This window comes from Leucopleurus acutus, assembly GCF_964270905.1.
Source record: "Leucopleurus acutus genome assembly, chromosome: 19".
Lineage (NCBI taxonomy): Eukaryota > Metazoa > Chordata > Mammalia > Artiodactyla > Delphinidae > Leucopleurus > Leucopleurus acutus.
Genome location: NC_139161.1, coordinates 1,815,285 through 1,840,226, shown reverse-complemented (window position 1 = coordinate 1,840,226; position 24,942 = coordinate 1,815,285). Strand labels below are relative to the sequence as shown.

General features: G+C 49.8%; 1 protein-coding gene across 3 annotated transcripts; it reads right to left on the bottom strand.

Annotated features, from left to right (window-relative positions):
* Window positions 1–3,797: 3,797 nt before the first annotated feature.
* Window positions 3,798–11,979, bottom strand: AMZ2 (archaelysin family metallopeptidase 2). Of its 3 annotated transcripts, none has more exons than XM_082859807.1 (9): window positions 11,913–11,979; window positions 11,375–11,463; window positions 10,995–11,084; window positions 10,172–10,454; window positions 9,684–9,857; window positions 9,422–9,550; window positions 6,758–6,921; window positions 5,265–5,441; window positions 3,798–4,060 (listed from the first exon to the last, which is right to left on the bottom strand). In XM_082859807.1, the coding sequence occupies exons 4-9, from the start codon at window positions 10,452–10,454 to the stop codon at window positions 3,887–3,889; spliced, it is 1,101 nt and encodes a 366-aa protein (XP_082715933.1). In that variant the 5' UTR covers window positions 10,995–11,084; window positions 11,375–11,463; window positions 11,913–11,979; the 3' UTR covers window positions 3,798–3,886. The 3 variants fall into 3 exon arrangements, with proteins under 3 accessions (XP_082715933.1, XP_082715934.1, XP_082715935.1); XM_082859808.1 differs by having other exon boundaries at window positions 3,798–4,042; XM_082859809.1 differs by lacking the exon at window positions 3,798–4,060 and adding an exon at window positions 4,077–4,391.
* Window positions 11,980–24,942: the final 12,963 nt, after the last annotated feature.

Below are 24,942 nucleotides of genomic sequence, written 5' to 3'. Positions count from 1 at the left end.
AGCTCTTCTCTAAACAATGTGGAAAAAAACTGGTTAGGTGTCTGGCTTGTGGTATTTTACTTCTTATGAGGTCATACAGCACAGTGACAACAAAGCAGAACCTGAAATTGGGGAGATCTGGTCCCACCTTTGCCATTGGTGTAACTAACTACACAAGAGTTTACTTCGCTACTGCGGGCTTGTTTGCACACTAACACTTCCCAGCTCTGCTTTCCGAAAGTGGAAAGGCCGCACCAGGCCCTTCGCAATGGGAGGAGACAGTAAAAATCCATCCGCCACAGGGAAAACCCGCAAGACCCCAAGGCAAATCTACAGGGAACCGAGACCCTTCCAGTGCTCCCCACTTTCAGCCTGAATGTGAACCCTCTCTGTACACTGTCCGGAGACCCCGTGACCTTTTCCTTTCAAAGCCTCACTCCCTTGTTACTTCAGCTTCACAGGGACATCTTTGCATGCGGACTAGAAATCGGTCCGAACTGAGCTCCGCCCCGTCCAATACAGCAGCCAGGACCCGTGGGACCTGCTGACCACTTGAAATGCGGCCAATGGGAACTGAGAGGCGCTGCCCCAGTAAAACACACGCGGAATTTGAAGACTTAGCAGGTGAAAATAATGTGAAGTGAGATAAGTCAGAGAAAGACTGATGCTGTATGCCATCACATACGCGTGGGCTTTACCAGAGCAGAACTGATACAAACAGGGAGAGAATGGTAGTTATCAGGGGCTGGGGGAGGGCGAACAGGAGCGAAGGTTTAAGGATCCAAATTCTCAACCAGTAGATAAATAAATCCTGGAGATGAGTGCACAGTACTGGGATGACACAGACAACAATACCGTATTGTAAACATCAAACCTGCCAGGAGACTAGGTCTTAGTTATTCCCAGACACACACACATATACACACACGCAAGGAATGTAAAATATGTAAGTCTTATACCCATCTCCCGTTGGTAATATTCTGGACGTACTGGAGCACGCAGACTACACGATTACATTAATTCCACCTGCTTCTCTCTGCACGCGCTCACGGGGCTCCTAGAAACATGCCCTGCCACAGTGGCTCGTGTTACACCGGCCGGAGCCGCTCTCATCACCCATCGGAGCCGAAGCAAGGAATGAGGTTAAGGCTCCACAGGCCTCGGCACCGCTGGGTCCGCGCGGATGCACTCACGGCTCTGCGCCCGCGCCCCTCGCCCGCCGGCCTCCAGCCCCGCCTGCGGCCCACGTGGCTGCGCTGCGCTCGGTCGTCCGGTCCCGCGGAAGGGAGGCCCGCTGCGCCCCGCGGTCCGGTCGGTCCGGACGGGGGAGCCCCGGGCGGAAGCTGCCGGGCGCTTCCTGCGGGGGAGAGGGAGGAGGAGGGAGAGGGGGAGGAGGGAGGTCGGGGGACCAGGATGGGAGCGCGCTCGTTCGCGGCGCGGGCATCTCTGCTGCGGGGCCGGGGCCGCGCTCGGCCTCCCGCTTTAGTCTCTGCGGCCTGAACTGAAAACGTAACCCTTCCCTTGCCCCGAGAGACACTGCTGAGTTCCTGGGCGCCACCGTGAACGCTCCAGATTCACTGTTTTCTAGAATGGTGTTCACCCGTGGAAAACTACTCTCTTTACTCCCAAATACCTTGTTCCTTCAGCACTTGCAGAGCAAAAGCTGCATAGGTTTCTGTTTGTCACTAAGTGAAAATCATTCTTAAGAACTACAAAGATTTACCTACAGTGTATAAATTTAGTTGCAGGAAACAAATTATCTAACTTAACCCTAAGAAATGTTCCAAAAGTAAATGCAATGCAATAATTGGTTATACACACTTCAGTGATGATTTCTGAATAAGTGCCCATGACCTAAAACTTCTGCTCACCCAGCTTGTGACAAGAGTGAATGATTTGTTTCAATAGACCTTCTTCCTGGTCTCACAGTGCAAAGGCGGTGCAAACAGGCTTCTATCTTGACCAAATAACTGTAACCCCCACTGACACACACAGCCAAATCTGAGTTCTTTTAGGCTTGTAACTAACGCTGACCTACACGACTAAACCTGTGCTTACCCTGTAGGAAAAGGAAAGAAAACTGGACGGAATGGAGAAGAGTTAAAAGCGCATGACTCCAGGAAGATACACAACCCGTAATACAATCCACAAAAGTCCACGCTGCACTGGGTTCTCTCTGCAGTATTAGAATGACCAAGCGTCTGCCCTCCAGTTAGTTTTAACGGCAAACCACCATTTTCTAAATGACTCAGGGAGGTTTAATCGAGTAGGAGAGTGAATGGAAGAGAAACCGTTGGTTCGGTTCTAAAATGTGCTTTAAATCATACTGCAACAAATAATAACTGAAAGGATTTAGGCATCAAAGTTAAAAAATTACCTTTAGTTTAGTTTCACCCTCAAGATTAAAGGAGAAGTGGGAATCTGCTGGGCACGCAGTCATGTGATTTGCTCTAATTTCTAGATTTCCGGGAGACTGGATCCAGCTGAGGCAGGCTCTCCGGCTCTCAGGTCTGAGGTCTTCGCCCTGTTCCCCACGGTGGGAATCCAGTCCATGTTCCCAGCCGGACAGGCCGTCATGGGCATTCCTGGCACACCCACGGGGAACCCCACCCGGCGCTCTCACTCAAAGAAACAATGCAACAGAAAAAGTGCAACACTCACAACCGTAAGGACCAGTATGTAAGAGGGAAGAACCAACCTGACTCCATACTGGATCTGTGTCTTTCACTTTAACCTTCCTGTTCTGCCACTTTTGCTACAATTTAAGAATGTTGCCTAGAGCCTGAAATATACAGAAGAGCCCATTCTCAAGGCTCTGACCTTGAAGGGTGTAACACTTTTCCATTCATATACAGAGGAAAAGCTGCAGAAGAGAATAACATTTATCTTGTTGGAGGTTCACAGAACATGGTGACCTGACCTAAGGGGACAGCTGCAAGAACAAAGGATTCTGACACCAAGAAGTCTGCAACAACCAACCACGGCCCCGCCCCTTTTAGTATAAAAGCCTGAATTCTACCAACCACATCCCCGCCCCTTTTAGTTTAAAAGCCTGAATTCTAACTCCTTTGGGACACTAGTCTACCATCTTCTTGGTCTGCTGGCTTTCTGAATAAGGTCACTATTCCTTGCCCCCAAAACTCGCCTCTTGACTTCCTGGCCTGCCGTGCCGGCCAGCGGGACAAGCTTGCACTCCGCAGCAACCACAACAAATCATCTGCAAGACCCCTCACAAAGGGCTCTCTGAGAGCTGAGAACTGCAGTCCCCACAAGCATACGGCGCAGTGCAAGCGCCACTGGCGTTTTCACTGGAAAATACTCTTGAGAAGAGGACATGTTTTAAGCTAAAAGCTGAAGTGAGCTGTTGCTTCTTTCAGGGATGAGCTAACAATCAGCAAAGGAAAAAAAGAGGTAAGGCAGCCCCCAAGGGTGGAAAAGTTTGCAGAAAAGCAGAAGGGGTGTGAATGGAGAAAGTGACTTGGCCCGGTCAGCAGACGGGGAGCACCTCTTTCTAAAAACTGAACCAGAAATCATCCTCTGGAAATTATGTTCCTTGGAAACCCTTTCTCAGGACGGGGAGAGCTATGTTTACAGGACCCCTTAGTTACTAGTTACGGCTGGCCCTGGCTCTCTCAGGAGACATAAACGTATCTGAAGAATGGAAATGTCGTGCTTGCTGCCACACACCAGGCTACTAAGACAGAAGAGAAAGCGTTTCGAATTGTTATCATTGTAAATGAGCCCCAGTTCGAAGTTCCAAGTTCCAGTGCTTTGAAAAAAAATTCCACTGTTACTTTGACACAGCGCACAATCAGTGTAACAGTTTATTCCAACACAGTACAGTACTCCACCCAAATGAAAGCATGATGTGCAAGGGTTTATTTTAATTACTCCTATTTGAAGGTTCTTATTTCTGGAGAACAGCAAGGCATTTTGTTATCCACTCTTTCCATTCTTTAAAGGCTTCCACGGGTTTTGGCAAACTCAGAGGATCCTCACGACTATGTTTTGGAGTAACCGTAGGTGTGTCAGTGGACTCAGCATCAACCCACCTCACCAGCGCCTTGAAAAACAGATTCATCTTTTAACAAATCCCAGCAAAACAGACTGAGGCAAGAGAAAAACATTAGCTTCCAAATCAAGTTATCAACATCGGTGACTTATGCTACCCCACGGAGCTGTTCCATTTGATAAAGATGGTCACGAAGGTGAGACCATGCTTGTCAAAGGGCATGCACCAGAAACACGCCAGCTGTGAGCACACAGGACAGTCATGAGGATGCACAGAAGAGGAGAACTACACTGAGTCCTCACAGTTTTTTGAAGGTGGGAGGATAATTACTTTCTTTTCTCAACTTGTTCCACAGGCATTATTATACCGTGGTTGCAGTTTGACGGGGATACGTATACACCTGTTGAGTGTACACATAGGCATGCCAGATATACATATGTGAAGACACACGTGTAGACAGGGATTGCAGTCGCTATGTTTGTGGACACACAGACATTCACTTGCACATCGAGATTAGATACTTTCCCTCCTTCTTAAAATCATGCCTTCCTCCTAATGAATATCATACCCTTGTCCCACGTGTGGAAAGATAAATCGCTTCCACATATTCATAGTTTTGGGGGGGGGGTTAATGTAAATTTATTATTATTTATTTATTTTTGGCTGTGTTGGGTCTTCATTGCTGTGCGCAGGCTTTCTCTAGTTGCTGTGAGCGGGGGCTACTCTTCATTGTGGTGCATGGGCTTCTCATCACGGTGGCTTCCCTTGTTGTGGAGCATGGGCTCTAGGTGCGCGGGCTTCAGTAGTTGTGGCTCGCAGGCTCTAGAGCGCAGGCTCAGTAGTTGCGGCGCACAGGCTTAGTTGCTCCGTGGCATGTGGGATCTTCCCGGGCCAGGGCTGGAACCCGTGTCCCCTGCACTGGCAGGCGGATTCTTAACCACTGCACTACCAGGCAAGTCCCTTCATAGAGTTTTTAAACATGAACTTTCCCTCACTTATCAATATTTATTCTGCTCTGCAAAGTCAAGCTCTCTGGCCCTAAATGAACGGGAGACACAGAAACCTCTTCCACCATTTCTCATTGAATTCTAAGTGTAAGGCAAGTCAAAGTTTTTAAGGAAGATATTTCTTTGCACTTTTTTTAAAACCACAGCTTCCTGCTTACCTTTGCACTAATTTCCTCTGATAAATCACCTCCAGAGAAGGGCCTAATAGAAAATGGTAGTTTGCTACTTAAATAACCACTTCCCCCTTTATGGCTTCCCCCACTTACTTTGTATCTGTCTTTAAGGTGGAAGCCGACAGCACTCTGCAACTTGCGTAAACAGATGGGGCAAAGGTCGAGGGGACGCTGGTCAGCTTCTTCCAAGTGGTTGGAGCCTTGCATCAGGCATGCGAGCCACTGGCAGTGCCGAAGTCCAAAGATATGTCCAATCTCATGGGTTAAAGTCTGCAAGACATTCACGTGGAGGCTTGCAGCAGCACGGTCATCAGCAACAAGGTACACCCCCTTCTTTGCATGCTCTTCCAAGAAACCAATTCACAGGAATGAGCTCCCTTACCATCACCACCAGAACCTCCATCTGCTCCAAGACTTAGTCCCTCACTTCCCTGAACGTCTCACTGCCTTCCTCTCTGGGCTTCAGTGCTCCCCTGCCCAGCGTTTCTCCACCTCGACACCACTCACATGTTGGACAGGATCATTCCTTGACGGGGGCGGGGTGGGGTGTCTTGTGCACTGCAGGGTGTTGAGCAGCCCGGGCCTCCACCCACCAGACGCCAGTAGCACCTCCTCCCCCGCTGTGACAACCAGAAATGTCTCCAGACGCGGCCAAATATCCCCTGGGTGGCAAAATCGCCCCTGGTTGAGGCCACGGCTCTGGGCCAGTGGGACGCCCGCTAACATGTGGATTCTGAGGCCCTTCCCCCAGAGATGCCGGGCTGGTAGGCAGCAGGGGAGCAGCTTGCTGCATGTTAACAAGCAGATTAATGCAGGGAACGTACAGCTGACCCTTGAACGAGGCGGGGTGGGGCACCGACCCCCCTGCAGTCAAGAACCTGCTCTGGCTTTACAGTCAGCCCTCTGCATCCGCAGTTCCGCGGGCCCTTGCGGTAGGGCAGTACCTATGGCACCAGTGAGGAACACCGCACGTTAAGGGGACCCTTGCAGTTTAAAGCCATGTCGCTTAACGGTCGGCTGTACTCTGAACCTGTCATTCCATCAGGTGTCGTTCTCTACCCCCGACACACAGCAGTGGTGAAAGCAGAAAAGCCCGTCTGGCTATGAAGAAAGGGGGAAACGAGGAGACAGGCTTTCCACAGAGCAGGGCAGGGGGAGACACGAGGAACCAGCAGCAGAACCAGCAGCTGCAGTAGGCAGCCCGGAGCCCAAGGGGAAGGCCCATTCCCCGCCAGGAGCTAGAGCGCAGGGGTCCCGCAGGCCCCCGGGAGTTAGCCCGACTTGACGAGCACGGCGTCCCTTCCTGCCCAGAATTCTGGAATTAAGCTAATGGTCAGGAGACGGGTACAGCCAAGGCCGCGTGTCACTAACAGGACAAAAAACCGTCACAGGTACTGTACATTTCAGTACGAAGGTACCATTTACATTCTGGTTTTATTGCTAACTTCAGTCAAGCAGCATCCACCAAAAGTATACAGATGACACAAAGTCATTTATAAAACTACCTTAAGGACTGTCGACATACAAAGGCAGGGGATCAAGATCTCTTAAAAAAACACTCCTGGTGGATCGTCTGAACAGCTCACCTTACAGGACCGAAGCAGCAAAACACTAGTCACTTCAGGAACGTAATAATTATCAAAAACCGAGTAGTCACTTGAAGACTTCTTCTGCAGCTTCTTCACTTTGCCTTCGTAGTGGGAGCTGTAAAAATCACTGCCGTACCTGGCAAAGCTGAATATCCCCACACCTAGGAAAAGAAGACAAGCAACGACGGAGTAAGAGGAAGATTCCTGAAGAAAAGACTGAAAAAGAGCCCGCCTGGGCACCTGGCTGGGGAGTGCCCGCAGCCCCAGCAAGCTTGGCTAAGGTTCGCCCGGACAAAGGAGACTTCTGCCCCAGACTTCCCGATCAGAATCTTCTGCTAATCAACCTGCTCTGCTCTGTAAAACTTAATGATCTTGACGTCAAATTCTTGAGAAATTTTAAGTTCCACAAAGTTTTTTTCCCCACAAAAGAAGTCATTTTGGGGGGAATTCCCTGGCGGTACAGTGGTTAGGACTCTGTGCTTTCACTGCCTTGGGCCCGGGTTCAATTCCTAGTTGGGGAACTAAGATCCCACAAGCCAAGTGGCAAAATAAGAATAAAAAAAGAAGTCATTTTCTTAAATAGCCCAAATAAAGTACTCCAAAAGGAGAGACAGAGTGAATGAACCGCAGGCTCATGACCTCACTCTGGAAGATCCCGGTAAACAGGTCTCGGTGCCGTGCATGTCACTGAGGGTCCCGTCCTGCCCTCGTGCCCTGCTATACAGGAAGACATCCGGCCACTGCCCCACTGCCTTGGTGACCATGTTTGGACCCTGCCTTCAGAGAGAAGAACCTCTCCTGTCCTCCCCCCTGTAAACCCAGCACAACTCTCTCTGCAGCTGTGCCGGTGAGCAGAGCAAACCGCTGTAACTGACTTCCTGTGACATCTAGGCTAGTTTCAACCATCTCTGCACAGAGAGCAGACTGACGCGCCACTCGTTCTAAAGGGGACTGACTGCTCTACGATTCCCTTGTTTACGGTGTTGCTCGCACGTGTGCCTCTTTCAGCTGCTCTTCGGAAGTAGTAAGGAACATTTGTGTTAAGGAAGTGAATTCGTAGTAAGTTTGTCCAACCTAATTTGATTCAAGAAGACTGCACCTCACTCCACCTTGGTATTTGAGATTTAGGGGAAGAGAGCATTCTGGAAGTTAAGAAAAAACTAAACCTACTCACATCACAAGTGACCTCCTCTGACCAAACAAGTGTGGGTATATTTCACTATAATACCTTCAGCAAGAACATTTTTTTCTTCTAATAATCCTACCAACAGATTATTTCCTTTGGTAATTAAATATTTCTCAATTTTAAAATACCAATCTTTATAAACTTGGAGAGAATGAAGTCACTTGTAGTAGGATACTGTCTCACTGCACAGCAGATCAATCCTGCTCTCCTACTACATCTTCTCTTACATCACACAATATTTAAGAAACTTATTGAGAAAAAAAAAAGAAATAGAAACATTTGGGGGGAGTGCTTCCTGACCTCCTCAAATGCATAAGATAGATTAGTTAACAATATCTAGATAAATACATTGTTTAAAATTTTTTTAATGGTTCTATCTCTATCAGGTTAATAATAAAAGGGGAAATAAAGATTTAGCTCATTCAGATTTATTTCTGATAGAAAGCTCGTACAAAAGCTCAGGGGGACAGCAGTGACCCAGGTCTCTGAGAGAGTGGGTTAGTTAGTGAGGTCATGGGGGTGGGGGGGCTGGTGCTGTAAGAATGTAAATGGAGAGTGAGGATGAAGGGGTGGGAGAGGATGAAGGTGTGGGTGGGAAGAGGAGGCCCCACAGCACCCTAGGCCCCCACCCCTAATGAACTGGGAGAAGAGGTGTGTCTCTAATAGGAAGAAACGTTTGTTAGCGAGAGCTCCCACCCCAACACACCCCGGGGCTGATGTGACAGCCAGTCTAGAACCTCTGTACGCGTACGGGCCCTGGTACTCGCTCCCCATACCTAGAACGCTAATGCACTATCATGCCCCTCAGTTTACTGGACTTTTCCCCTTGAAACCTGTTTTAGATCCTGGGGGAAAAGGGGAGAAAAATAAAAGCAAAAGCAGAGGGTGGGGAGAAGGCAAAAAGAAAACCAAAATAGGCAAAAGTACGATCTGGTTCTGGGTCCTTCCCCACCCCCAGGGTTATCAAGCAGGGCTCGCAATGAGTCAAAGGTTATTTTACTTCAAGTCAAAGACTGAAACTGACCATAAATAAAATAACAAAATGTCCTGAGACGCTGGATATGAAGCACACTTGTAAATCAGTCTACAGCTGCCTCATCTGCGCAAGAAGACTACCAAAAGAGCTGAAAAACAATCAGCAAGATTTTCACTCACATTAATGACAATTCAAATATCCTTATTTAATTCACCTTGCCACGGAATTACCTACATTCACCACCTGTTGTGCTGAATGCCTATATATGTGCCAGGCATATGTACACACTTTTTACAGATCAGCACTCTTATGTAAATTATCTCAAAATGGCACTGTGAAATAGGTATTATTAGCTTCCAGGTCACACAGGCGCTGAATGGCCAACCTGTGGAGAAACCCAGATCAAAGGGGTCTATCAGCAGCACCCTTCCCTTTACGGCAGGTGCCGCGCCAGAGATACTATACAGTCTTAGGTAGCAACAATGTCAAAAAGGAATACCATCTGTCAAAGAGGCCTGTCCAAAGACAAAATTCCAGGAGTCTCTTGGGTAAAGATCGATCATTGCTATTCCCACAACACAAAAAGCATCTTCAGGTTTCTTCTTTTTTAAGAACTTCAGGATCTGCCCTATTTAAAAAGAAACACGCGTGTGATATATATATATACACACACACACACACACACACACACACACACACACACACACACACACACACACATATATATAGCTCAATTCAAAGTGTAAAGCTGTTTAATTCACCTGCATGAATCTGTAGGTTCTGCGTGTTATCATTGATTCTAAAGGAGCACCTCGTTGCAGAGACAGGAACTGGTTCTAGGAGTTTTACTGTCAAGCCATAGAAAAATGCTTCACAGTAGCCCTTGAGCCATTTCACATATTCTTCACTGATACTTCTGGTGTTTCCTAGCAATCCTATAGCATGGAAGAAAATTTAAAGACAGACTATGAGATGATTAAAATAGCCTTTACCTCAGTCTACAATTAGAAATTTGGGATTAGACACAAACCAACTGTAAATTTTCAATACACCTTTATCGTTCACTGAGGTGAATACGAATTAGAAAGAAACAAAACATCCTCTTTTAAGGCAGTTTGGCTACAAAACTTCCACCTTGGGAATGAATGTCAAAAATGATTATAAAAACTGCCCGCTTAAATGAGATCGACACCCCAAACTATCCCTGGCCACAGCACCATTGCAAAACCAAACCAAATCCAATATATACCAATGCACTGTATATAAATCCTGTGCTTCTGTGGAGAAGGTGTCTTTCTGTAAGGATCACTGAAAAACTCTTCAAAGTCTTGGGGAGCCTCAGGATGGGAGGTTATCCAGTCTGACTGCGAATGCAAAGTAATGGGTCCAAAGAGATCACTGTCTGGCCGGAAGGCTTCATCCATCAGACGCTTTTCCCCAGCATCTAAGTTCTCATACTGTGACACAAGCGCTGGGTTCTTTGAGATGAGAGCTGTCTTTAGTGTGTGCTCAGAGTGCCGTACTGTTTGCATCTACCAGAAAGACACAAGTAGTCAAATATAAAATGCACACCCATACTGGTGACTCTAATCTATGTACATCCTCCACAGGCATCTTGTATTTCTCCCTGGCACGGAATGACTGACTGATTGCTAATGCCTTGGAGTGATCACTCCAAATTACTGTTCGCTTTGCCCATTTCTAATCAATTTCTTGGGGAGGGTCTCTGAAAGAGTGAAAAGACAACCATGATATTCATTCCTCCATCTCTTAGGGAACCTGCTCCTATTATAAAAACTAGTGGTAACCATAAGACGTGACCTGATTTCCCATTTCCTTCTGCCATTTAGGTAATAATATTGTGAACTGACTCATTAGGGCCACATGAAAAATATTCATCCTTTCCAGTGTGACCCAAAGATGTTCACGACCGAATGGAAAGAGAACTAATGTAAATCTTGCCGTTTCTGTAACTTAACTGCAGGCTAATAATATATCTCAGCCACTGAAGTTCATCGTCTCCGGTCGTGTCACCCTGAGGAAGACACCAGGTGACTAAAAGCCAGACTCACAGTGACAGGCCTCTTCCATTCACATCGCGTGCCTGCGCAGAGATTTCATCCTTCCCTTTGAACGGGTCAGACAGCTGTTCCACCGCGAGGCTTTGTGAGGGAGGAAAGGAAAACACTGGACGTCACTGTCTGGAACTAGCATATTTTCTAATTATCTACATTTCCTCCAGTTTAATGACAGGCAATTGATGGGCAAGTTTAAGCGAATGGCTGTCCTGGCTGGACATCTGAACTCTGACGTTCCAGAGTGTGGAAGAAATCCCCCAAACGAAGCTCTGTCTTGTCAAAGCTCTCCTATGAGCAGAGGCTCGTCCTCACTGCTCCACAATGGGCCGAAATGCGACTTCTCCCCCAGGACAACGTCCTGTCATTCTACCCACCTTCAGGGAGAGGACGGCTCCCTCTCAAGTTTCTGCCTCACAAGCACCGGCATGTCTGGGCCTGGGCGGGAGCGCGTGGTGCCTTCACCCTAACGGTAAAAAGGCGGTGTCAAAGGTCAGGAGGCCTCCCACGTGGGGGTCACTTCGGGGGATGGGGGTCACCTCGGGGGATGGGGGCCCGAGAGCTGCCGGCGCGCCGGGACCGGAAGCGGACGGCCACCCTGGCCGGGTGTCCGCAGCAACTCGCTCCTTGGGCTCGGCCCCGCGCCAGCGCGAGCCGGCCCGGTAGGGGGCGGCCTGGGGGATCCCCGGGTACTGTCGCTTCGTCTTTTCCACCCAAGGAAGCCTGGCCTGGCTCTCCCGAGATACTCCCGCCCCCGCCGTCCTCCCCGCTTCCGCCACGGCTGCTCCTCCCACATCTTCCTCCCTCCCCACCGACCGCGACCGTCCTTATCCTCTACCAGCCGGCCGCCCGGCCAGGAGGCCCCAGCCCGGAGGCTCCAGCCCGGCCCCGCCACCCTCACCCCGTCACCCTCACCCCATCACCGTCATCCCGCCGGGCGTCGACGCCGCCCGCCCCGTGCCCTGCGCCGTGCCCTGCGCCCGACGCCGTGCCCCGCCTCTTCGCGCGACGCCACGCCCCACCGTAGCAGGCACGCACCGTTGTGCCCCGCCCCTGGCGCCCTGTCAAGGCCCCGCGCACCATGCCCCGCCCCCGCTGCGCTCCACGCCCCGCCGTCGCGCTCCACGTCTGGCCGTCGCGCCCCACGCCTCGCCCACGCACCCCGCCCACGCCCCTTGACGCCCTGTCACGGCCCCGCCCACGCCGCGCTCTACGCCCCGCCCACGCGCCCCACGCTGCGCCCCGCGCTCCGCGCTCCACGCCCCGCCCGGCTGCGCGAGGCAGTCTCGAGGGCTCGGGGCCCGAGTCCTAGTGGCCGCCGTGGCCTCAGGTTCTCGGCGAAGCGCGGTCACGAGGGGCCACGAGGCGCTGAGATCAGCCCCGCGCTCGGCCTTTCCGCCCTGACCTCCCGGGGCGCCGCTCTCCGGGGCGCCGCTCCCCGGCCGCGCCCGCGCCGCGGGGTCAGCTGCTCGTGCACGTGCTCGGCTGGCCGTGGGTGTGAGCAGAGCCCTCGGCGTGACAGAGTCCACCGGCGCGGAAGCGAGTTGGCGGCGGCCGCAGGTGGACTCACGGCCCGGCGCGGGTATGCGCCCACTGGCGGCCTCCGAACAAGCCCCCGCCTCCCACTCGCTCCTTTCTGTCCAGCTCCCGTCATTCTTCCCCAAGTTCGCACCGCGCTCACCAGCCCCTCTGTCCTGACGGCTTCCTAGGAAGGAACCTGGGGAACACCTGGCCCTTTGTAATCCTGTTTCCTCAAACCCTTATTCACGACCTCACCAAAAGGGACGCCCAGCTCCCCCTGAGCCAGCCCCAGACATGACTCCTGCCCTCCCAGCCTTAACTCAAAGATACTCCTAAGTCCTGTTTTTCATTCTAAGCCCCTGTCCTACTGCTGCAAAGCAACCTCTGGAAGAGGTTCTCATGTTTAGAATCATCCAAGTTGTCCAGAAAGAAAATTTGTGGGCTTCCCTGGTGGCGCAGTGGTTGAGAATCTGCCTGCCAATGCAGGGGACACGGGTTCAAGCCCTAGTCTGGGAAGATCCCACATGCCGCGGAGCAACTAGGCCCATGAGCCACAACTACTGAGCCGGCGCGTCTGGAGCCTATGCTCCGCAACGAGAGAGACTGCGATAGTGAGACGCCCGCGCACCGTGATGAAGAGTGGCCCCCACTTGCTGCAACTAGAGAAAGCCCTCGCACAGACACGAAGACCCACCACAGCCAAAAATAAATAAATAAATTTTAAAAATAATAATAAAAAAGAAAATTTGTAACAAGATTAGAAGACTGCAGAACGGGGTAAAGAAATGCAAAGTATATAGCAGATGAAGGATTTTTAAATGACTTTAAGGAGATAGACATCATGACATGAAAACCAACAAAGAACGGGTACTTTGAATGATCCATTAACATAAAAGGGTTCAACTTTACTCAAAATAAAATGAAAACCACTCCAATACTTTTTTCTTATCGATCAAGTGACAAAACTGTTTACAGTTGACCCTTGAACAACAGGGGTTTGAACTGCAGAGATCCACCTCTGCACAGGCTTTTTTCACTAAATACATAACGGCAGTGCTACAAGATCCTCGGTTGGTTGAATCCCTGGATGTGAAGCTGAGGATACAGAGGGTTGACTGAAAAGTTATATGCAGATTTTCTGACTGCAAGGGGTCGGTGCTTCTAATGGCCCATGTTGTTCAAGGGTCAACTATATTTTGAAAGAATTGCAAGCTTGGGACTTCCCTGGTGGCGCAGTGGTTAAGAATCCACCTTCTAATGCAGGGGACACGGGTTCGAGCCCTGGTCCGGGAAGATCCCACATGCCGGAGAGCAACAGCCTGTGTGCCACAAGTACTGAGCCTGCGCTCTAGAGCCTGTGTGCCACAACTGCTGAGCCCACGTGCTACAACTACTGAAGCCCACACGCCTAGAGCCCATGCTCCACAACAAGAGAAGCCACCGCAATGAGAAGCCCACGCATTGCAATGAAGAGTAGACCCTGCTCACCGCAACTAGAGAAAGCCCGTGCGCAGCAACGAAGAACCAACACAACCAAAAGTAAATAAAATTGATTCTTTAAAAAAAAAGAATGTGGGCTTCCGTGGTGGCGCAGTGGTTGAGAGTCCGCCTGCCGATGCAGGGGACACGGGTTCGTGCCCCGGTGCGGGAAGATCCCACATGCTGCGGAGCGGCTGGGCCCGTGAGCCATGGCCGCTGAGCCTGCGCATCCGGAGCCTGTGCTCCGCAACGGGAGAGGCCACAGCAGTGAGAGGCCCGCGTACCGCAAAAAAAAAAAAAAAAAAAAATTCTCAGTCTGTGATGCCATTTTTGTCACCAAAAGGTGACACCTGAGCTCAAGGTCCCCTGAGAGAGGAGTTCTGTCGATACTGGCGGGTGGGGGGGAGGAGGGTGCCGTTCGTGAAGTTCAGCCTTATATGAATGGGACCCATGAGCACAGTACACGCGCACCCCGATCTTGCGATCAGCTGAGCACACAGGTATAAACCCGTACTACATCAGTGACCAATGACCTATAGAGTTCAGCTCTATTTTTACTATGGGCAAGCACAAAATAGGTATTTTTTCAAGTTAGCATTGTGTTCAGGAATATACTAAACATTCCTCCACGGGTGAAGGATTTAACATTCATTTTTCGAACATTTTTAATTCAGACAAGAGTGTATAGAAAAAACGGGGTCCCAGGTTGCCCCATCTCATTTTGGCCCCTAGAGCGTGAAAAAAGAGGAACACAGTGTGGTCTCTGCCTGAAGCTGGTTCCGTTAAGGGCCCTCCTGGGACCTGTCTCAGTAGAGAGGACGCCCTTGCAAATCTGACTTGCCCAGGTGGGTTCGCTAGGGTGACGGGCAGCAAAATTAATTCAGGAAGGCATTTTATAAGACTATCCCCTCCAAGGGGGAGGAGGGGGGAGGAGGGTGGAGGAGGGACGGACTGGGAGTTCGGGATTACTGGGGATTACTGGATGCAAACTATTATCTAGAGGATGGATAAACAACAAGGTCTGACCGTAGAGCCCAGGGAACTATATTCAATATCCTGTGATAAACCATCATGGAAAAAAATATGAAAAAATATATAACATATATGTATAACTGAATCACTTTGCTGTACAGCAGAAATTAACACAACATTGTAAATCAACTAAACTTCAATAAAATAAATTAAAAAAAAAGAATATCACCTCAAAAAGGAATTAAAGATGTAGCCATCTGGGAATTGTCTGCCAATCTGGTGGTTAGGACTCCGAGCTTTCACCGCTGAGGGCCTGGGTTCAATCCCTGGTCAGGGAACTCCCGCAAGCTACACGGCATGGCCAAAAAAAGAAAAAAGACGTACACATCTGAATGCAAACACGCAAAACAAAAACTGGGGCGAATGCTGCTAATTGTGTCCGTTTGCCTCTGTTTTGTGCCCTGTGAGCTACCCAGGAGGCTCGATCCACCCAGAAGAACGGAGAGTCGCTGAGGCTGCCTTAAGGGTGGGGAGTGAGGGTATGCACGCCTCTTCCGGGAAAGTTTCCGGATGCAGTGTAGCTCTGGAGATTGGTTGCTCTGTCTCGTCTGTCTGTCTGTCTCTCGTCAATCCTCTCCACATTCTCCAATTCCCTCCAGGGAGCTGCTCTGGTTAATCCAATCGCTCGCCCAGTAGGAGGGCACCCTGATGGGCCATCAGTCAGCCAGTGGATGGGCCCATTTTTGGCAGGCGCCCCCCACCCCGTGCGATGAGTCATCCGGGAAGTGCCCAGTCCCACTTCCCTTGCACCTTCTGGGGGGCGGCAAGCATCACACCTCACGTGCCCAGAACACGTGTGTCAGGAGAGTGTGTTTGACTTCAGATCTTTGTTCTGGAGCGTGGTCTTGGGTCTGCCTTAGATAGCGAGGGTCGTGTAACCAAGCCGGCATTTCTTTTCACATTTCAGCTGCTTAATTTGCTCCTAAAATATAGGGTGGGAACATTCTGAATTAGCTTCTGATTCTGGCTCTAACTTCAGGGACCAGCTTTAAGGCGGTGAACAAGCCACCGCCTCTTAGGGTCCCAGTTTGTTGCCCTGTGACATGTCTCAGGACATAGATGCTCAAAGCCCCATTACGGGACTAACAAGCTCTACGTGCAGTTGTGATACGTAGTAGCTTTATAACTTAGGGCACTGAAAGAAGAAGGTACCACTTCCATCACCAGGACCTGCAAGCTTGTGTGGGTGTCATGTTTAGGAGCATGTGTTCAGCTGGGACAGAGGCCGGCGCAGTGGTTAAGAGGGTCACCCCTGGAGTCACCCACCTCTGTATAGCTCTGTCACTCGCCAGCTCTGCGACCTCTGAAGGGTTGTCCGACCTCTGTGCCTCATCTTTCTCCTTTGGGAAGTGGGGATTCTAACAGTCCCTGCCTCACAGGCTCTTCAGAGGGGTGAGAGATAACATACCCAGAGTACTAACCTGGGGCCCAGGTGAGGGACCTGGCGGTGAGTTAAGAGTCTGTGATTGAGGGGACGCCCAGTGTATTCACTTCCTGTGGCTGCTGGTAGAAATTACCGCAAAGTCTTGGTGGCTTAAAGGAACAGAAGTCTTTCGTCTCAGAGTCCTGGAGGCTGGGTGTCTGAAAACACTGTCTCTCGGCTACACCCCCTCTGGCAGCTGCAGGGGTGAATCTGCTCTTTGCCTCTTCCAGCTCCTGGGGGTGGCCGTCGTTCCTCGGCTTGTGGCCGGCATCCCTCAATCTTCAAGGCCAGCATCTTCAAATCTCTCTCTGCTCCGTCTTCACATCACCTTCTCCTCTGGGTGTCAAATCTCCCTCCGCCTCCCTGTTATAAGAACACACATGGGACTTCCCTGATGGCGCAGTGGTTAAGAATCCACCTGCCAATGCAGGGGACATGGGTTTGAGCCCTGGTCAGGGGAGATCCCACATGCCGCGGAGCAACTAAGCCCGTGCGCCACAACTACTGAGACCACAAGCCACAACTACTGAAGCCCATGCACCTAGCGCCCGTGCTCCACAACAAGAGAAGCCACGGCAATGAGAAGCCCGCACACCGCAACGAAGAGTAGCCCCTGCTGGCCGCAAAGACCCAGCACAGCCAAAAAAAAAAGAGAGAACACACATGAGGGCATTCAGGACCTACCCAATAATCCAGCATATCTCCCATCTCAAGACCTTTACTTAATCACATCTGCAAAGACCTTTCTTCCACGTAAGGTAACCTTCACAGTTTGGGGGGATTAGGACTTGGCTGTCTTTTTTTTGTTGGTTTTTTTTTTGTTGTTTTTTTTTGTTGTTTTACGGTACGCGGGCCTCTCACTGTTGTGGCCTCTCCCGTTGCGGAGCACAGGCTCCGGACGCGCAGGCTCAGCGGCCATGGCTCACGGGCCCAGCCGCTCCGCGGCATGTGGGATCTTCCCAGACCGGGGCACGAACCCGCGTCCCCTGCATCGGCAGGCGGACTCTCAACCACTGCGCCACCAGGGAAGCCCTTGGCTGTCTTTTGGGGGGCCATGGAGAGAATGTTCTAGTTGGCTGTGATTTTTTTGCCTCCACTGCCCATTTGAAGATGTGCCCTTGTCCCCTTTAAACTTCCCTAACGGCAAACATGTCATCTTTCCCCCCCAGCCCAGCTCTCCCTTCTGACTTCCGGTTTCTGCTGACAGCTGCCTTATTTTCTCCATGCCCCTCCTCAGGACTGTCTTTGATCCTCCCGTCTCCTTCCCTTCCTGACACCACCCTATCCACACTCGACATTAGTCACCAGATCTCAGAGACACCAAGTCCCTGAGCACAGGGGAAACTTCTCCCCTAACACCTTTGATTCACGGACACAGAGCTGAGCCCTGCAGAGAGGCGGCAACTTGCCCACGTCACCTGGCGATGTGATGCCCAGGCTGGACCAGAGCCCGTGGCCCGGGAGATGCCCTCCTACCACAGCTGCTCATCCTGGTCAGGTTCTTCCCTAGGACGATCCCGCATCCTTTCTCTGTGCCTCTATTCAGCAAACATCTATTGAGCATCTCTTGTGTGCTAGCTGCTGGACAGTCAGTGATGGGCCAGACCCAGGCCCAGCCTTCCATCGCAGTCTGGTCCCTATGCCACCTTGGCCTGGCCTGCTTGTTTTTCACCTGTCCTCCTGTCCCAGGCAGCATGCTCCTGTTTCTGCACCTTCGGGGGTGTCCCTGGGTGCAGAGCACCCTGCCCCTTCCTGACCCCGTGGAAGTGTAAGCTGCTTTCAGAGCCCCAGGCTTGCCCCTGCCCGGGAAGCCCTGGCCCCCAGTCCAGGCCCTGAATGTAGGCCCCATCCGGGTGGGTCCCCTCCTGCCACCCTCCGTCCTGCTTCCTGTCCTGGGGTGACTGAAGGAGCCCCCAGAGCTGCCTCTGCTGCTGAATAGGGTGGTTCCCCGCTCCCCCTCCCCCTCCCCGCCTCCTATCTCTTTTCATTCTTGCTGCTTCCCAGGAGGTGAGGGCCCCCGACTTGGTCCCCACCAAACCTCCCCAGAACACAGCTCCCCGTGTCCTTGCCTCTCTGGGGGAGCACAGCGAGGGCTGAACAAAGCCGGGGCGGGTCCCTCAGCCCAGGGCTGCTGAGCGAGAGCTGAGAACCCCCCTGGGGGCTGTCACCCATTCCCAGCCCAGAGCCCAGGAACCTGCGGTCCTCAGGGAACTCCTGTTTGGTCCCCAATAGGAAGTGCTCCTGCCTGTGGTTTCAACTGCGCACATCCTTTCTTTTGACCCTGAGAAACCCGACCAGCTGGACAGCACAGATTCCTGACACATTTTGGCGGGGGGGATGGTGTACCTTTCCTGTGAGTGTGGGATTTCATGACCCAGTGCTGTACCCAAAGCATCAGAGCTGAAAATAGCAGCGATGCTATTTGCTCACAAATCTGTGGGTCGAGAATTTAAACAAGGGCACTGGGTGGCTGGTCTCTGTCTGGGTGGAACGTTTGAGGTGTTGTCTCCGCTCCCGTGTAAGGTGACCCAGAAGTGGAGGTGGGTGGGGACATGGGAGGGGTGGCAGGGTGGCCTGTAACAGGGACAAACGTCTGGCTGGGTCCTCGGTTCTCCACGGAGCCCAGGGCCTCTCCCTCTCCACGTGGCCTCTCCAACAGGATACAGGGTGCAGGCTATGTGGTAGCTCAGGTCTCCCAAGAGAGCAAAAGCAGAATCCCCCGAGCTTCCTTAAGATGTTGGCCTAGAGCCAGTACAGAGTCACCCCTGTCCCGTTCTACTGCTTGAAGCAGCCCAGATTCAAGGATGGGTACCTTGCACATCAAGAGGCCATGAATACCAGGAGGTGTGGTCCACTGCAGGCCTGTAGTGTTCACTGTCGCAAGCACTCTACGTGCCTTATCTTTCCAGGTGCAGCCTAATTCTTCTGCGATGGGGGGCTGTGCTCCCCCTCAGTACACTTCCTGTGGGCTGGCTTGCTCCTAGGACTTGCTTCATCTACGTTGTCTTATCAAGAAGGGACTAAGGGAACTGCAGGTGCCCTGGGGCCCTCTGAGCGGGACTGTTATCCTGCCAACCCCTCCCTCACCAAGAGCTTTCTTTTGGGTCAATTGGAGGAAAACATAGTGATTTGGGCCACACTCCCATTTTACAGATGAGAAAACTGAGTCTCACCAGGGTTTTCAGCTCATACACTTGCTAAATTAAAGGTCACATAAGAAATGAGCAAATTAGCTTTGAGAGCCCAGGACGCTCGTTTTTTAATTGAAAAATTGGGAAATAAATTTACTTTTCAGAAATTCATTTCCTGGACAGCTTCTCTGGACTGTATCTAATCTGTCAAGCAAGCGATATCCATGTGGTCTTCCACGGCCACCTTTGCTTAGACGTCACTTGGCCAGACCTGATTCTCTCTCATACCTTTCGCTGGACCCCAGGAATGAGTTCACCCGCAGAAGCAACCTTTTGTGAAAGGAACTCACTCTCAATGGGATGAAACCTTCTCCTCGAAGGACTAGGTAAGCCCCCACCTCCTCCTCTCCCAAGAGAACATTTGGGAATACTTCCTTATTTGAAAAGTATACGCACAAAAAGTTGGGGTGACTCTGGGTTCTTTCCTTGGCTTCTCTTCTGTGGTTCTTGAACCTCACCTCCTCTTTCCAGACTTACTTCCCCTTCTTTGTCTCTTGATGTCATCTACATTCTGCCCAAAGAAGCCGCCAAGTATGCATGAAGTCCTCCCTCGACTTTGCATGCATTTAAGTGACTCCTTCCACTCAGTGACATCGAGGAGCATCTAAATGCCACCCCAACAAGGAGTCTTTCTCCATATGGCCCCATCAAGCCAATGCCATGTCCTCTCCCCTGAACAGGGAAGGCGTGGAGACCTCCGCAGGGCTCTTGTGCTCTGCTCTGGTTTTTGCGGTTAATTGCACTATGGTCTACTCTGCGAGCTCCCTGACGGCAAAGACTGTGATCTACCAGCCTCTTCTTTCCTGGAGCCACCCAGCAAAGCCGTGCCTCGCGTGGGGAGATACTTGCTGTTTGTGTGGAAATGTGTCTTTGTGCATAAAGAATGACCATGCTTACCTTTCCAGGACTGTGTATATGTTATAGAAGCATCCCCGAGGTCACCCCCTCCAAGAATTTGGAAACAGGGAAGTAAGATTTTTTATTTGTTTGTTTTATTTTTAATTATTTTTAATTTTTATTTTATATTGGGGTATAGTTGATTGACAATGTTGTGCTAGTTTCAGGTGTACAGCAAAGTGAATCAGTTATAAATATACATGTATCCTTTCTTTTTCAGATTCTTTTTCCATACAGGTTATTACAAAATATTGAGCAGAGTTCTCTGTGCTATACAGTAGGTCCTTGTTGATTATCTATTTTATATATGATAATAACAATCTATTATTATCTGCGTATCTGTTAATCCCAAGCTTCTGATTTATCCCCCCACTTCCCCTTCCATAACCATATGTTTGTTTTCTATGTCTGTGAGTCTGCTTCTGTTTTGTAAATCAGTTCTTTTATATCTTTTTTTTAGATTCCACATATAAGTGATATCATGTGATATTTGTCTTTCTCTGTCTGACTTACTTCACTTAGTAAGACAATCTCTAGGTCCATCCATGTTGCCGCAAATGCCATTATTTCATTCTTTTTCACGGCTGAGTAGTATTCCATTGTATATATTACCATATCTTCTTTATTTTTCATGTGTCGATGGACATTAGGTTGCTTCCATGTCTTGGCTATGGTAAATAGGGCTACACTGAACACTGGGGTGCATGTATCTTTTTGAATTATGGTTTTCTCCAGGTATATGCCCAGGAGTAGGATTGCCTACAGCCGTACCACCCTGAATATGTCCAGCCCAAGCTCTTCTGATCTCAGAAGCTAAGCAGGGTCGGGCCTGGCTAGTACTTGGGTGGAAGGAAATAAGATCTCCCATGGACAGGGAGTTGCCAGATATATACAGCAAAGAAAAAGACAGGATGCCCAGTTCATTAGAATTTCAGAGCAGCAACAAATAATCTTTTAGTCTGAGTACGTCCCATCCAATATTTGGGACATACTCATACATGAAAAATTATTCACTGTTGATCTGAAACTCAAATGTAACTGGGAACCCTGTCTCGTATCTGGCAACCCTACCTGGAGAGTTCACGTATGAAACTAACACGCGCAGATTCGAGCAAAGTCGTCAGCTTAAGAAGTCAGCGTTGGGTCCTTCAGCAAGACGATGTAATTGGAGAATACAAGAAAAGCATATTGACAAAACCACTTTAAACCTTCTCTTGTAACATAGCTTAGGAATGGGCCAGTCAGAAAGTGGAGGGTCAAAGAGACAAGCTTTGGTCACTGTCTCCAAGTTTGTCCAGGAGAATCAACTTTGAGGTCCGGGGCGGCTCTGATCCCTCATGTCTCTGGGTGGCAGGGGCCACTGGGGTCGTCCAACGGATTCCCCGGGTTTCCCAGGAAGAATTGTTAGAATTTGGCTTCTTGTGCCTCGTGGGGAGTGAATGTGCTGACCTGGGAACTATGACCTCTGAGGGAGGCAGCTAAATGACATTGGTTTTTTTTCCGCCCCATTCTCTCTGTGAACTTGACTCTGATCCATTCTCCACGCGCCGGGTCACCCCCATGGGACATCCAATGTCAGTAAGTCGTGTTTTACTTCAACTAGTGCCCTCTGTTTTCTGGGTCTCTGCTACAGCCGAGGGCAGCATCCGTTTCTTCAAGGTCCAAGGGCAGCATTGACGGAGTGCCTCCTTTATGCCCCGTAATCGTCACACTAACTCTCTATCCAGCTTCAGAGACAAAGAAATAGGGAGGTTTCGTAACCCCTCACAAGGGGTACAGCTGGGACTTAAACCCGTGGCTGCTTCCCATGGTTACTAACCATTATTAACATTCTGGCCAACATGTTTTTAGGACAATTTTCAAATTTTTTTATACAATTTTGAAAGGTCTTTCCATTTACAGTTATTACAAAATATTGGCTATACTCCCCGTGTTGTACATACATCCTTGAGCCTGTCTTACACCCAAGAGGCTGCATCTCTCACTCCCACACCCTTATATGGCCCCACCTCCCAGAGCCCACTGGAAACCACTAGTTTGTTCTCTAGACCTGTGAGTCTGCTTCTTTATTGGCAAACAACTTGAAACACAGGTACACCCACGTTTTTACATAAGTAAGCTCAAGTTATATATATGTGTGTGTGTGTATATATATATATATATATATACACACACACACACAGTTTGAAACTTTAAAAGAAAATGTAGCCAGATCTTGGGGAATCTTCTACGTCTGTGCTTCTAATAGCCAGGCCACAGAATCCTGCAGAGAAGAGCCTTCAGTGTGATCCAACATCATGACAATTCGGAAAACAAGCTCAAGAAGCTTCCAGAGAGGAAATGCAAACATTTAGGAAGGAGAAATTTTCGCCCTTGAGAGAAAGTGACATTCTCACGCCCTTTCCCACCTAGGCCCATCGACCAAAGCCGATTCCTTTCTGAGGTCCCTTCGTGGAGTCCCCGACTTTAAGTAGACTCTTCTCCCATCTGTGCTTTACAAGTGGACTGAAGTTATCTGAACTGCCATTTGAAGTAATTTACCCAGGTTACCAGGCCGGATCCTGAATCAACAGAGGTGTGTACGTAAAAGAAAGGACTCCAAACGGAAGCAAATACGAAAGAAGGAAATTCAGGAAAGTCAGAGGACGGAGACCCTGGGACTTTATATTCACCACCTGGTGTTTCAGAAGGCTGTTACTTTCTGGACTGTAAATTCATCCTCCTGGATGAAAATGATTCTAAACCACTGCTGTCTTTTCCCAAGAATGTACATGTCTGCAACCCATTCTTAGGAGAGACCTTGGCCTTGAGACTTAAACCACCCGGTGACTCATGTCAACAGGCTGTTTTGTCAGAGAGTTTCCGTAATTAGAACCTGTGACTGACACGTCTGACCACGAGAATGTATCACAAGGACTTTTCGTGAGCATGGGTTTTTTAGCAAAACCTGACCTGTTGAAATGTCAGGGCTTGGCGTTTTGGCCTTTGGGGTTTTTTCAGGCTGTCTGTCCTTCCTGGAATCAGCTTCTTTGGATACTACCTTCTCAGCAACCCTACGGGGTAATGTTCTTATTGTCCCATTTAATGGATAATGACACTGAGGTTCAGAGAGGTAGTGGATTTCATCTGAGACAGGCCATGGCGTGGAGGCGGGGATGTCTCACCTTGAGCCCAAGTCCACTGACCCAGATTCTAGGTTCTCTCTCCCGTGGTGCCCAGGCCTGAGCCTCCAGGAGATTATGAACGAGGTCGGTTGAATCCTCGTGCTCTCTACAGAGTCCCTGCCCGACACAACCAAGGTCACTGTCCAGTGCCTCATTCCCTCAGGGCCCCAAGTGCCTGTATGGTTGACTGGAGCCACTGCAGCCCAGAGAAGACAGTGACCCAGAAAAGCCAGGAGGAAATTTCAGAAGGAGGGAGCACTCCGTGGTTTCAGATGCCAGGGGCGATAGGCTGACAAACGCACCCGCTTTGTTGTGACTTTGTGCCTTCCTTGGGGACGTGCTGTTCCCTCACTCCGGACTGTCCTGCACTGGCCAGTCCTCCTCCAAGACTCAGCCTGAAATACTGCCCACCCTCACAACGGAAATATCGTTATTGTTTAAGATATAACACAGTGTCATGATTTTATAAAAAAGCACCCACCATAACAAGTTTTTAAACTTGCTTTTAGGGATTTCCCTGGTGGCACAGGGGTTAAGAATCCGCCTGCCAATGCAGGGGACACGGGTTCGGGCCCTGGTCTGGGAAGATCCCACGTGCCACGGAACAACTAAGCCCGTGTGCCACAACTCCGAGCCTGCGCTCTAGAGCCCGCAAGCCACAGCTAATGAGCCCGTGCGCCTAGAACCCGTGCTCCGCAAGAAGAAGCCACCGCAATGAGAAGCCTGCGCACTGCAATGAAGATCCAACGCAGCCAAAAATAAATATTTATTTAAAAAAAACAACAACTTGCTTTTATATACGTGTAAAGTGGATATGTAAATTTCATACTTAACCTTTGTAACGTATATATTTTTGTACTCGCAGATTATATATATAAAATATGCCAACTTGTGTATAGAAATGTTAAATACCAAAATGGTACCGTATTGTGTATAGGTTTTCTATCTCCTCTCACTTCCACTCACTTTTTATTTATTTATTTATTTATTTATTGGCTGTGCCGCATGGCTTGTGGGATCTCTGTTCCCTGACCAGGGATTGAACCTAGGCCCATGGCAGTGAGAGCCCCGAGTCCTAACCACTAGACCACCAGGGAATTCCCTCACTCACTTTATAGTGAATATATTTGATATCAGTAAGTATAGATTTACCTAATTTTTTTTCTCAAAATGAATAGTTTTAAAAAACATAAAACTAGTAAATGTTCCTTGCAAAAAATATGTAAATGGTACAAAAA

Bases quoted from the DNA above. Each gene is read 5' to 3' on its own strand.
- AMZ2 (XM_082859807.1), bottom strand. From the start codon at position 10,454: ATGCAAACAGTACGGCACTCTGAGCACACACTAAAGACAGCTCTCATC. The intron at 6,922-9,421 runs GTATTCCTTTTT...TTCTTTTCCTAG, and splicing joins ACAGGCCTCTTTGACAGATG to GTGTGGGGATATTCAGCTTT. The intron at 5,442-6,757 runs GTGAGCTGTTCA...AATGTCTTGCAG, and splicing joins TGCTGCTTCGGTCCTGTAAG to ACTTTAACCCATGAGATTGG.